Source organism: Lissotriton vulgaris, chromosome 4_1, assembly GCF_964263255.1.
Source record: "Lissotriton vulgaris chromosome 4_1, aLisVul1.2, whole genome shotgun sequence".
NCBI lineage: Eukaryota > Metazoa > Chordata > Amphibia > Caudata > Salamandridae > Lissotriton > Lissotriton vulgaris.
This window is the reverse complement of record NC_141691.1, coordinates 773,437,505-773,451,553: the sequence shown is the minus strand read 5'-3', so window position 1 is coordinate 773,451,553 and position 14,049 is coordinate 773,437,505. Positions and strand designations below refer to the sequence as shown.

Sequence of the window (14,049 nt, the reverse complement as noted above, 5' to 3'; positions counted from 1 at the left end):
TACTTTGTCAAGATTTTATCAGACATCAAGCCTCATTTTAAATATTCTCCCTGTGCAAGTGTAACAGAAAGTTATTCCTTTTCTTATACAGTCGAGATATCTATATTCCAACTGTGAATTTTAACAGGGTTCATGTAATTAAATCCCCCTATACAAATCGTCCATAATGAGAGTATAGATGTCCGTTTACTAAATTTTGAACTAGTTCTCTTTCATCACAATTACATTGGCAAGTGCCATTTCTTGTATTTCCATATATTCTCGCATTAAAAACTTTACTAAACTGGAAAAAAAGTGCTCGTGCAATATTTCCCAATGTGCATGTAAAGTGCACAACTTTAGTACAGGGAAAATAATAAACCTCACGCAATAAAAATTCTCCATAAAATAAGATGGAAAATTTAAAATATGCACAGAAGCAGCTTCTATTTATATCGATATAATGAAGTGCTAGTGCTTATGTACACCATGATCATTTTCTCAATGTAAACATTTGTACAAGAGTACTCAAAAAATTAAAGTGCAAGTGCTTTAGTAAACTATAATCAACTCTCTTATAGTAAACATACCACTGTGTACAAATATAGTTATTCAATTCTCTTCCGTACTAAAAAGATTTTTTGCTCTTTCATAAAGTGCAAAATACATAACAGTCTCTAAAATGCAAGAATATATATAAAATGTTGGTCCATAAAGTATATATATCAACTCCATTCATCACCTTCCTTCAAGCGTAAAAAATATACATATCTGGTTAAAAACACAAACAATTCATGGTTACTAGTGCAGATATTCAGTTTAGATTTCGTTATTATTCTCTTCTAATTATTTCAAGGTAGACTTGTATATAAATCCTCGTCGATATTGAGCCCTAATAGTTCTTTTCAGTTAAACTCCAGAATAAAATACGTTTCTAACCTTCGAAGTTCTCTTTCCCTGTCCCCCCCTCTCTTTTTCTTGGGGACTTCAGCTATACAAGTATATTGCAGACTCTCAGGGTTACTCTGGTGATGAGACTCAAAATGTCTAGCGACGGGATATGTTCTATCCTGATTGACAATTTCTCGCCTGTGTTGCAGAATTCTTTGATGAACAGGTAGTGTTGTACTACCTATATAAATCTTTGGGCAGGAACATTGTAACAAATAAACAACAAAACTGCTTTTACATGTTATGGGGCTCCTAATGGTGATGGTTTTATTAAAAAATGTTTTGAGACTAGTTCGATTCATACCATGGATGCATGCCTTGCATTTCTTGCATCTCTTAAAACCAGGTTTCTGTTTTAGCCAGTCAGATGAACTTTTCTTCCTCTCTACGAATTCACTTTTAACAATTAAATCTTTTAATGATTTGGATTTCCTGTAAGTGATTTAGGGATTTTTTTAAACTCTGGAACCTAACACCGGATCATTCTTTATAAGGTACCAATGTTTTTTTTAAATGGACATTATCTCTTTATGTCTCACATTGTACGTGGTTATAAATCTAGAGTTGATCTTATTCTCTTGGATTTTATTTAGTTCCTGTTGGTTTTTAGTTCTTGATGGTTCAAACAAGATCTTTTGTCGCTTTAGATTCCTGGCTTTGCTAGCTGCTCCTTTCAGAATACTAGGTTTGTACCCTCTTTCAATGAACCTATGGGTCATCTCTTTTTCAATTTTGTTGAATTCTTCCTCACTGCTACAAGTTCTCCTTGCTCTATAGTACTCCCCAAAGGGGATACTTCTAATTAATGCGGCAAGATGGGCGCTGTCCGCATGGAGAACGGAGTTACCCGCAGTACTTTTCCGAAAAACTGTTGTTTCTAGCTTATCATTACGTGGACTTATCCTAACATCCAAAAAGTCTGTGGAGGTCTTACTGTACTGACCCACAAATTCTAAATTAATGGTATTTTGTTTGAGGTCACTGATAAATAAATCGATTTCCGCCTCCGTGCCCCGCCACAGCACGAAGAAGTCATCGATAAATCTAACCCACAATAGAACGTGTTCAGTCCAATGGTCCAGGGGACCGCCCCGAGCACCCGTTCCTCCCACCAGCCGAGATGTAAATTGGCTTTAACTCGGGGCGAAACAGGTGCCCATTGCGGTCCCCTTTCCTGATGGAAGTATTCATTGCCAAATAAGAATATATTTTTTGTGAGGCACCATTCCATTAGTTCCAATATCATTCTGTTTTGGGCAGCAAAGCGGGTAGGTCTTCTATTCAGGTAATGTTCGCTTGCTCTTAGACCATCTACATGTCCAATGCTGGTGTACAATGTAGAAATGTCTAATGTCAATAAAACCATCGTCTCATGATCCCATCGGATGTCAAAAATAAATTTTTAAAAATCGGTTAAATCTTTGATGTATGAGGGAAGTGACCTTGCTATGGGGTTGAGAAAGTAATCTATATAACGTGAAGCATTTTCAAATAAACTATTGCAAGAAGAGATAATTGGTCTCCCTGGTGGACTAGTGGGGTTTTTATAAATCTTGGGGAGCATGTAAAATACTGGGATAGTCTGTTTTTCTCTTTTAATGAATTTGTGCTCATCCCAGCTTAAAGGTCCCTCATCTCTCCAAGTGTCAAGCCTTTCAAAGAAATCTATTTTTACTTGATCATATTCTTTAGGATTGATTTTACTATAACAATTACGGTCTTGCAATTGATTCAAAGCTTCCTTTTTGTACTGCTCCCTCCCCCACAAAACAACATTTCCTCCCTTATCAGAAGGTTTAATAAGGAGTCCATCTTCCTCTTGTAATTTCTTCACTGTCCTATGGAATAGAGCTTTCCTGGGATCCATTTTATGTTTCTTCATATTTTCTGACAAATATAGTTTTTTTAGGTCCCTAGTTACATTTTCTCCAAAGATGTCAAGGTTATCCTTAATAGTTTGTGGTAGAAACCTAGACGGTGCTCTGAAAGGTGTATGATCACGTGCTTCCAAGCTAGATTCCAAATGTATCATTTCCTCATTTTCCCCTGAATCAGTGTCGTCGAGTAAGATAATCATGTCCTGAAGTGCCGGGATATCGTTGACACTTAAAATGTTTGTATCATTTTCCGCAGTCGTTTTCTGTCTTTCAAGTTGAGGGACATTGATTTGCTTTCTAGAGTGCAGTTTTGTTAACTTGAATTTACAATATATTGATATAGGTCCATTCTACTGTTTGGATAATTATATATATAAAATGAAATTTATAAACAAGCCGCTAATCAGTCCAAAATGTAAGTATTTTTTTTCTCCAAAAAATAGGAAGGCAAATAAGGAATGGCACTTAGGCCATCTTTCCTTGAGCTACGCATCATCATTTAATTACTTTAGAGTTTGGCTGACAGATAAGCTTTCACCATTTTTCAATCCAAAAGAATAATGGTATCACCCTTTCACAATGTCTAGACACAAGGCAAGAATGCAAAGCCCCTCTGTAAGAGAAGTCCTGAATGTATCAAGGCTAAACTTTTACCAGCTCAATAAACCTTTCAAGCCAGAAAGACCCCCCCACCCCACCCTTGACCTGCTACAATGCAAGACCTATAGAAAAGTTTTTCACAATCCTCGGAGCATTTCCAGATAATGGCTTCACCTGGAATTTGGGTTATAGAAACATTATCCTACATGCAAGGAATCCTTCTTCAAATATTGTCATCAACTTAGGAAGGGAAAACATGGTTCATTAAAGGCAGTGCTAAAGATGATTATTCAGAAGTATAACTCATTTTCAAATCCCATGACAAAATATTAAGATTGTGCAGTCAAGGACTCGGAAATTACTACAATCTAGGCAGATAATCCTTTCAAAACATCCTAGGGGCAACATGAAAATCTGAAATTACTCTCATGAGCTGCTGGCATCACTGAATTTAAAGTTTAGGGCTGATGGGTTTGTTAATGGAAATTATAAGATATACTAACTAAGCAGATAAATAAAATGTGCATACTATTCGCATGTAATGACAGTGTAAGCTAACTAAAAACTAAAAGTCGGAGACAATATTGCATATGTTATGTTGCTTCACACAAGTGAGTGGTGAAAGACAAAGCTCCTACAGCAAATTTTCTTACACATGGCATCACAAGATTCATGGATGCACTGTAGTACTCCTTAAATGCTGAGAAAACCACTGAGTTACACCAGGAAGCCCAATACCTAAGAGACTCAAATTCAATTTCTATCTGGATATCTAAATTAGAACAAATCAAATATTATGGCAAAAATTGGTCTTAAAAGGCTTGTTTTTATATTTGAAAACGCAGGATTTGTACTAGAAAACAGATAAGTTAATGTATGCTACAATGATAATGTATATTTATGTGTTTAACTATTTATACGATTTTTAAAATCTTTGTAAGTATTTCGACTAATCTTACACAATAAATATACTTGCTATATATTGGAGGATGTATCACATTAATATTCAAAGTTGTAATAGCAGCTTTCTTCCTCATTATTAAGCTATTACATACTGCAGACCACAATGGGCATTCATGTAAAAAACTTCCATTGCATCTGGAAAGCAGCTCCCACTTCCGATATGACTGGTAAAAGCATTATAATGAAAAGCAAGAAAAACTACATGCGCAAAAGGAAGACATAGAATATGTCACTCAATAGGTCAATCAATCTGCACTCTGTTTCTTTTAACAGGCAATAAAAATAACCGTCTTGGCTACTTGAACCAAGTCAAGGGTTCATCATTGTGGAAAAACAAGAGATTTGTTTCATACGTCATGTTAACAAGGACATTCATGAATTACAGTTAGTTATTATTTGTTGATTTAATACACAGCAAAACTGCAGAGGAGACATTCATAAACTAAGCCCAAGCGGTGGGGAGGAAAGCAGCTGTGCCGGCAGGTGGTCCATGTTCTATGGCAGTTTTCAGTTTCTTGGCAGTTCTTCGGCAGATCTCTGGAATGAAATGTGACTACTGTTGCAGTCCTGGAACTGAGTGGTGAAGACCACGAACATCTGCGGCAGAGGGGGGGCCTTACATTTGTACAGAAAATGGCAAGGGGGGCTCGGAAAATGTTGCAAACTGGCAAGAGCATAAGCCTTCTTCCTTCAACTGCTGCATAACTTCATGGCTTACTGCTGCTTAATATTTGTCTGATTCCAACTCAGAAGAGGGTGACCTAGTCATTTCCAACTTAATCGGTCCTAATGGAGGAGCTACTGCTGACGGACACAGAAATAGAAACAAGTGACTTACCTGTAACTTTAGTTTTGCAACTTGTTTCTTTTAGAGATTTATATGCTGTGAATAATCGCACCACCTACTGGGAATTGGAATGGCATGTTTAGCATTTTCTTTAACCCAAACACACTTAGGATTTGTTTGATTATAGCTTAAACTTCTTGCCCCAGATCAAAGCAATTCTAAAGGCAATTTACCTATAACCAACATAGCCTATCTTTCTTTTTTCAGAAAACCTCTTCCCTCTTCTGGTGGGAGAATTAATACATTCACCTCTCAGTCTGCAATCCACAATCTTACATGTTCCTCCTGTAGGAAGTAACAAACCCTGCTGTTCACCATCATTTTATTTAAAGCATTTTGTTGTAGAGATTTCATTTAGTCTCCATTTTAGCTTTCCTTTTTAGGTCTCGCGACCTATCGATGCGCGCAAGCGCATCGAGCGTAGCGAGAATTCATGTGGCGAAAACATCTTCAAACCAAAGGGCTTTCAGCCCCGCGGTTTTCATGCAGTGCCCGTGTACATGCACGCGCATCGCATCCAAGCCCAGCCCAGTCCTCCCCTAGCAGCACTCCTCCCACGCCAGCAACTTCCCCCTCCCACACCAGCACCTCCCCTCTCTCGCATTCGCGCCATCCGGCTTCTCCTCCCCTAGCAGCACTCCTCCCACACCAGCATCTCCCCCCTCCCACACCAGCACCTCCCCTCTCTCGCATTCACGCCCACCCACCAGGCTCTCCCGGCCCCATCAGGCTTCCCTCCCAATCCGCCTGCCTCCCCTCGCGCATTCACGCTCCCCCACCAGGCTCTCCCGCCCCCATCCGGCTTCCCTCGTAATCTGCCTGCCTCCCCTCGCTCGCATTCCCGACCCAGGCTCTCCCGCCATGGAAAATAAAACCTGTAAACTTTTTTGCATCTCCACTAATTATTCACTGCTGGCCGGCCCATCTAGTTTTGCACGGCTTTCGTTTTCCGCTTGATTGCCTACACAGCCCACCGAGTTCCATGTCTCTTCTTGTTAGGGTTTGCTGCAAAGCATGGCTTTACATCGCTCTCCATCAGAGCCTCCTCTCCGCCCCCTTCCCTGCTGCTGCTCGCATCGCACTCCCTCCTCCCCCCTCCCTTTTCATCCGCTTTAATCAGGCTCATCTGCTGCTGCCATTCTCCTCTCCCTTCTCGTAGTATTTCCTTCTCGTATTTTCTTGAGAGCGAGGTCGCACTGCTTTCCACAGCTGTGTTTCTTCCTGCGTGCAGACTACGCTTCTATTCATACCTATCAACAGCGTGAGGACGCGCTGCAATCCTCATTGTAGCGTTTTTTTCTTGTTTCCTTTGGACGCGCAGCCAATTCACTTTCGTTCAATGCGAGGTCGCGTTGATTCCCTTCACACTGCTGTCGCCAGTTCAGGACGCGTTACTTTCCCCCACCTATTTTGACTTCCCAGAAGGGCATGAAGTGCTGAGTCCGCCTCTTTATTTCATGTCGTTTTTGCTGGCAGTAAAGTTCTGTTGGAGCACCGGAGCGCTCAAAATTCCTATGACTTTATACCGCGAATTCAGTTTTACACTAGTCCCAGGATCTGCTGGTGTTTATTTCACTATTTTAAGATCTGCACATTGGAGAATGAGCAGACGTATGCTCTAGGATTGTTTTCATTTTTTGATCTCGCAAGTGGCCCACCATGTACAATATACAGATATATTTGTAAATCATGTGTTATGTGTAACAATAGTAGAACAGTTCTTTCAGCACAAATGCAGTCTGTGATAGCTGCAACGCACTCGAGAACGAGTATTCCCAGATTGTTATAATGTTTGGCTTTTGTAAATCTTGCATCTGTGTTTTCTCTGCTGTCACTTCAGCTCACCAGGCTGCACCCCCTCACCCCTCGATCGCCAATGTCACTCCCACCCTTCCTTTGATCTCGCCCAGAGTTCTTAAAGGCTAATGGCCCTCCCCCTCACCCAGCACAGAGCGCGCATCGTTTGTTGACTCTCCCAATTTGTCTTACTGCCTCGCGTTCTTTCTCCCTTTCGCTCTAATAGTCTATGCTGGTGGGAATTATTTAAGGATTTCAGCAGTGAAAAAACGGGTCTAGTGTTTTGTGAGCATCACTGTTTGAGCATAATTGGGTATAGTACTTGAGGAGGGTGCTCTATTCACATCTTATATCTGTTAATTCCAGGGTGCACCCTTGCAGCCAAAGGGTTGTTGGCGTGTACGTTTAGTCACACCATTGGTATTCATGTGTTTATGTACCCTGTTCGTAATTCTCGGAGCTGCCCAACAAGAACTGTAGAGTTCACTTTCAAACACTCAAAGTCACAGCCTTACATCCTGCTTTACGTGATTCATTATTTTACATTGCAGGGCTTCTATGGTCGTGGTTGCGTTGCTCTCCATCAGAGCCTCCTCTCCGCCCCTTCCCTGCTGCTGCTCGCATCGCACTCCCTCCCCCCCCTCCCTTTTCATCAGCTTTAATCAGGCTCATCTGCTGCTGCCATTCCCCCCCTCCCTTCTCGCCCACTCCTTCTTGTTTAAACTTTTGTACCGCTCTGATTAAACTGAGGCATCCTAAAAGACACCCAAAAGAACAGTCGGAGAGCACACGGAATGAAATGCAGAGTTGACGAGCGGGTGGCACTGTTTAATTATCAAACTTATTTACGACTGTCCTGGGAAAGGTAAAATAAAAAGCACATGCATGTTTGCAGATTAAGGACAAAAAAACGGAATTCTCCATGAAAATAACCTCGAATATGACTTCACTTATGTATTGCCCATGGTGTACTCGGAAGCATTTAATTAATACAAATAAAAACAAGATCCAAAGGTTATTTGTTTTAATCCTACAACCTTTTTTTCATATGGTACGTAACGTTTCCTCATGAAATCACAAACATTCCGTCACCAATGGCGGGCTGTGCGTCAGGTGTAGGCCTCTGCGGTGCGTGCCACAGCTCTGGGTAATGTGCCCGGTCCTCTACAGACAGACAAGTGCTGTTCACGGAGCTCGAGATCTCGGCGACCAGTAAACAGTGCGGCACTTGTACAGACCCTTATAGTCTTGTGAGCCGCAGCTCTCTGCCAATTACGAATTGACTTTGTTATATCAATAGCACCAGCAATAACAAGCACTGGCGTTGCCAATAGGTCTCGCAGCAGGAAAGTTGGAGCTATTACAATTGCAAATAACAATGCCTTTTATTTTTGTTTTCATTTTAAAAACAGAATGGTACTCATGACAGGCTCTCTTTAGTGTAGAGGTATTAGTGATAGACAGGAGTGAGTACTGTTAGGAACAATTAACATGGTTGAATTGTTTGCGTTGTTCACCATTCAAATAATGCTTATAACAATGGATTGCTTCATCCGTCTAATAATGGCAGCTGGTGTTTTATTTACAAGGATCAGATCTTTTCAATATATATTTGAAAATGTATTCTCATATATATTCTTTTTGACTTGGGGCATACATAAGTGACAAAAAGGATTAAATCTGTTTCTATGAATTACTTGGGAATCGGACTGGTCATGTTAGAGGTTACCAACAACATCTATAACTCTGTAGGGTAAGGTGTTTAGATGATGTTCTGTGAGCTAGCCAAACCAACATTTACAGATTATGAAAGAAGACTCAGTCTCTGTATTTTGAAGTTTTGTTGACCTAATACACAGTTCTACTAAATTCGTAGGTGCCTCTGTTCTTTGTTTCACTCCATTTTGTTTCTAATGGTAAGAATAAAATGTAAGTTATTGTGATTTCTGCACAAAGCCTTCCTTCAAACACTTTGCTTGAATCTATTCGAATGTGTTAACCCATATCATCCTCACGTAACCGCCTACTTGCACCCAACACTAAATGCATAAGGCTCCTGGAAGGAACTGGCTTTAGGATATGGGGTATCCGGAACATGAACATTTTCTGGCCACTTGAAGCTCATCATTTAAGTTCTGTAAATCACTAAAAACACCTCTTTGATTAGCCCTGCTGCAGATTTACTAAGGCCTGAAGGCAAACTCAGAGAAGGATCAGTCCATGCAATGAGCTTTATAAATGATTCTACTACAGTTGTACCAGACGCCCCAGCATTTTGTAATGCTTGTGTCCCAGAAGTCATAACATTCACAACGCGATGTCACCTGTGTGTGTGTGACTGTGTTGCAATACATAAAGAGTAATTAATAAAGTAAGGATAGATGGAATCAAGAAGAAAACAAGTAAAGTTCAGCCTGTTGTGCAAAATAAACAGCCACCGTGAGCTAAAGCACAGGTGAATACCATAGAAGAATCAAAGAAAGGCAGAACAGAAAAAACAAATGTCAGATGCAACAGCAAAAAATATTAATAAAAAAATAGAAAATCAACCAGTCTTACCTAACTGACCAATAAGTTCAACTCCAACCCATGTTCCATGAGAAAAATCCACAGGGCCAATGTATCTCACTGTTCCAATTTTGTTATTTCCAATACAAACTTGCTCTCCGATTGCCACCCAGCTAGGTAAAGTATGTGTGTGCTCTGCAAAAGCACAGTCCTCACTGTCTGAAGCATCCAGATGGTTCTTCCCCACTAGATCTTCACCTGGACAGGAGTCTGCATGATCCTGGCAGCAGAAAGGAGAAGGCTGTTCGTCTGGTTTGCATGCATCATCAGTTACATCTGACAAACGTGTCACCTCAGCAGCATCCCTACTTTCCTCTCCATTAGATGAACAAGTAGAATGAGCGGGTGGTGTGCTACAGTGCTCCAAATCTTTACCCTCACCCACCCCCATAAACTCAGTGAAAGCATGGTCTTCTAGAATGTCCGATACACACTCCACAGTGGCTTCACGACATGAAAAGTCAACAGGATTAGTTATGTGTGTCCTAGGAGGGGAGTCAAGAGAACAAAAGGAGTCAGTTCTATAAAGATATTTTATAGTACTCTGTGTGGAATACTGGGACATGGAAATAGCTGTTTCTAAGGCACTTTTTTCTGCGAGTGATGTCAGATCTGTATTTTCCTTTCCACAGAGCCCTGCCAAATCCGTACTCTCCTTAACCAAAGAAGTCCTCAATTCCTGTGTCACGGAACGTCCTGAATCATCGTTGGGGTCTGATTCTGACCTCATCTGATTCGCTAATTGTTCACTGCTATCACTGCAGGGCACCATCATGTCAGACAGAGTGGCATTTGAGGCACTGTGGGAAAAATAGCCACTTGTAATACTGCTAGTGGTCGGACTACGGGATACTTCTTTCTCCAGAACCCGAGAGCTTATGAAGTCTGCTTTGGAGGAAAACCAGTCCCTGTTTTCCAGGCTAGCATTGTAAACACTGAAGTCAGCAAACTCTTCAGGCACGTAAGTCCGCAAACTTTGAAAAGCCTGTCTGTCTATTGCTTTCTTGCTTATGCCTTCGAGCTCATTGTCCTCCTCTTCTGAATCCTATGGAAAGAATAAGAAAGGTGTTAGTCATTCATCATGCATTGCACAACACGAGACAAAAATGTTCTTCCTACTGAATACCCCAACCATTTCTTATTCATGAAATGAAAGCATGCACTTTCTCTGATTCTGATGTCACTCAGTTTATCCCACTTGCGCATTGTTCAGGACCGAGCTGTGTTCAGGAGGAAACTGAAAACTGATTTATTCTCCTGCTAGGGCTCCATCTCCCTCCCCCTGTTAGGCTCCGCGACGGGATACTCGTGAGAAGCTGTGCGCGTGATAAACTTATGTAAAATAAAAAAGGAACTTATGTGACAAATATGCATATTTTAGTTGAATTGACACTAAATATTGGAGCCTACAGAGGTTCCTTGTGCACATACATTATGTTTACAATGCTAAACAATTTTCAACGACTATGCAAATGGTCTGCTTCCAGAGTGTGCCCAAATGGTCACAATGCTTGGAAATACTAAGCACTGACTATTACGAGGTGTTTCCAATTTCAAATGGTGTGGTAAAGGATGTGTAATACTTAAAATAAACAAGAAGAATTATGTACTTACCTTTGGTAACAGTTTTTTGGGTGATCACCCCTGCGCAGCAATGTGAGTTTCTTGCTTGACCCTTCCTATGCCCTCGGACGCAAAACACACAACAATCAGTGGGACCATTCTGCAGCTCTCTATTTTGGGACCTTTTTAGATTGTAAATCAACAGGAATGGTATCAGTGGAAAGACGTATAGGAGTCCTGAGCTCCCCTCACCATGAAATGAGTCTCCGAGTGAGAACCGCCTTGGAAATCCAGTACAGAAGTGCTGACGTGGGTTCTCAGTGGTGGTGAATAGATCTATCCAAGGTTCTCCCTAATCTCTGAAGAGACATGGCACCCCCTTTGAATGAAGACTCCATTCGTGATCTGCGAGGCATTGATGGCTGAGTTCATATGCTCTGGCATTCAGCAAGCCCCATAGATGGTGAACCAAAAGAATATGTCCTGATGTTCCAGTCAGGTCCAGAGACGCAGGGTCTTTTGACATGGCGTCCACAGCCCCACTCTGCCCTGCTTTATGCAAAACCAAATGACAGCGGTGTTGTCTGTGAACATCTGAACCGGTTTTCCCTTGATGAAAATAAGAAAGGCTTTCAATGTGAGGCAAACTGCTCTCAGTTTATTTGGATTTGAGACTTAAGGGACATTAAGAGTCTTCTGATTCCAATCTCTCTTGTATGGCTGCTGCAACCCAGAAGTGATACACTTGTCCCTACTGTGAGCTTTGGGTGGGTAAGAGAGAGAGGTTTGCTATTGACCTAATTTCTGTCCGTGAGCCACCACTTCAGATTTATTTTAAGTTCCCCTCCAATATCTGGACCATGTCGGAGAGATTCCCCTGATGCTGTGCCCCATGGAACTTCAGATCCCACTTCTGTGGCCACATAGGCCAAGGGCATGCTTTATTAGCAGGATGCAGGAGGCCATGAGACTTAGTAGCCTCAGAGTCAGTCTCATTGTAATCCAGGCTAGCCCGAATATCCTGGATTCGTTGCTCTGGATAGGCCTGAATCTGGACTGTATCCAGAATAACTGATGAAAGGGAGTTTCTGGGAGGGAGTCAGACGTGACTTGGGCAAGTTGACAGTGAACCCCAACCTGACAGAGTCTGTGTGAGGTGAGCCCAGCTTCAGAAGCCAGACAAAAATGTAAGGGAAGACTGACACCACTGAACTCAGCAAATGAGCTACAACCACCACCAACACTTTTGTTAACACAGAGGGGGTGGCAAGACCAAAGGAGAGATAGAAAACTGGTAATGCACCTGGCTTACCACGAACTGCAGGTAATGCCTGTGGGCAGGTAGAATGGGGTTATGGAAGTAGGCGTCCTGCAAGTCCAGCGCTACCATCCAGTCTCCACGGTAGAGTGCACCAGTACCTTAGCCAAAGTGAGCATCCTGAATCTTTCTTTTTTCAGGAAGTAGTTGAGGGACACCGAAGATCTCGGATAGGACGGAGACCTCCAACCTTTTTCAGCACCAGAAAGTAGCTAGACTTGCAACACAACCCTACTTCTCATGCCTGCATCTTCTCAATGGTTCTTTTGGCCTGAAGAGCCAATACTTCCTGTGGTCCTCCGTCAGCCGATCAGAGGACTTTGGCAAGGGTGGCGGTTCCTATTGAAATGGGAGGGCTTGGCCGTGCTGGATGATCTGAAGCACCAGTAATGAATGTGCTATTTTTGTGAATAAATAGCTTGATGAAGACCGTCGCCCATCACCATCTCAGTTCTATTTAGCATATTATAAAATAATATAGTGATGTGTAGGCCTGCCTAGTAAGAATAAGTTACAAAGTAGAGCTTGATTATGTCCCTTTCTGTTTCCTACTTTAATTTGCTTAACGGCAGTGCTTACTATTGGCTTTGGCATGATCTTATGCCGTCTTGCATATTAATTTTGCTTTTCTGCGCGAATAGTTTGTATTTTTGGGTCCCGAGGGGGAACGTGACTAAATGACCTGATTATTGGCAAAAATCGGGCCATTACATTTTGGCGTTGTGACTCACAGGATCGACAGTGTGGATTTTAAGGAGACTAAATTATGTTTGAGAAAAATGAAAGCCGGCTCCCAATTGTCGATTGAGATTCCCGAATGGGAAATGACTCTGTATGGAGTACTGGCCCATGAGTGGGCTAATTGCGCTGGAATGCTTGTTTATCGGAAGCTGAACCGGCTCAGGTGGTTTCATGCTTTCAAAAGGTGCCGATACAAAAAGGAGAAGAAATCTCTACATTAGGGAGGAGGGATTGGATTCTCCCAAATGCTTACAAGATTATGCTTGAGAAATTTGTACAGTTACAGCACAAGTGTAGGACGTTTGAAGAACAATATCTTGAAGCAAAGAATGACTCTACGTTATTAACATGTCAAAATAAATTATTGTTAGATAAGCTAGAGACTTACCAGACTAAAGCCGAGAGGGCTGCGGTACGTATTGCAAAGTACAGATATAGGAATAGGAGAAGAAGAGTTAATAAGAGGAAGGTGCATCTGGCTATTGCAAAGACAGGACTAGACTGGGATCCTGAGGAGTGGGATGGAAATATTTGGCATTCTTAAGAGTTTTCTGGCTCGGGTGAGGAAGATAACAGAAAAGAGGAGCCTGCTAGAATGCAAACAGACTATAAATTAGAAGGACGCAGAGAGGTCCGTGCGCAGCCGATACACCGCAGAAAGTTGCAGGGTGGTCCACAATACCCACAGGGAGTGTCTTTAGACTAGTTTAGAGGATTTTACACAACAAGAGATAAATGACATTTTGGACAGGCTTCGGCAGAAACCTGGTGAGCATTTACTTACATGGATGGTTCGCATCTATGATTTGGGTGCTGCAGGTGTGATGTTAGATTAAGGAGATGCA

The 14,049-nt window shown here is 41.7% G+C and overlaps 1 protein-coding gene across 1 annotated transcript in view; it reads right to left on the bottom strand.

Moving 5' to 3' along the window:
- The window catches only part of KIF13A (kinesin family member 13A), a 762,232-nt gene that overhangs the window by 20,574 nt on the left and 727,609 nt on the right, over positions 1–14,049 (bottom strand). Inside the window, exon 40 of the mRNA XM_086965110.1 lies at positions 9,574–10,627. Within this exon, the coding sequence (XP_086821236.1) occupies positions 9,574–10,627 (1,054 nt within the window). The remainder of the gene's footprint in view (positions 1–9,573; positions 10,628–14,049) is intronic.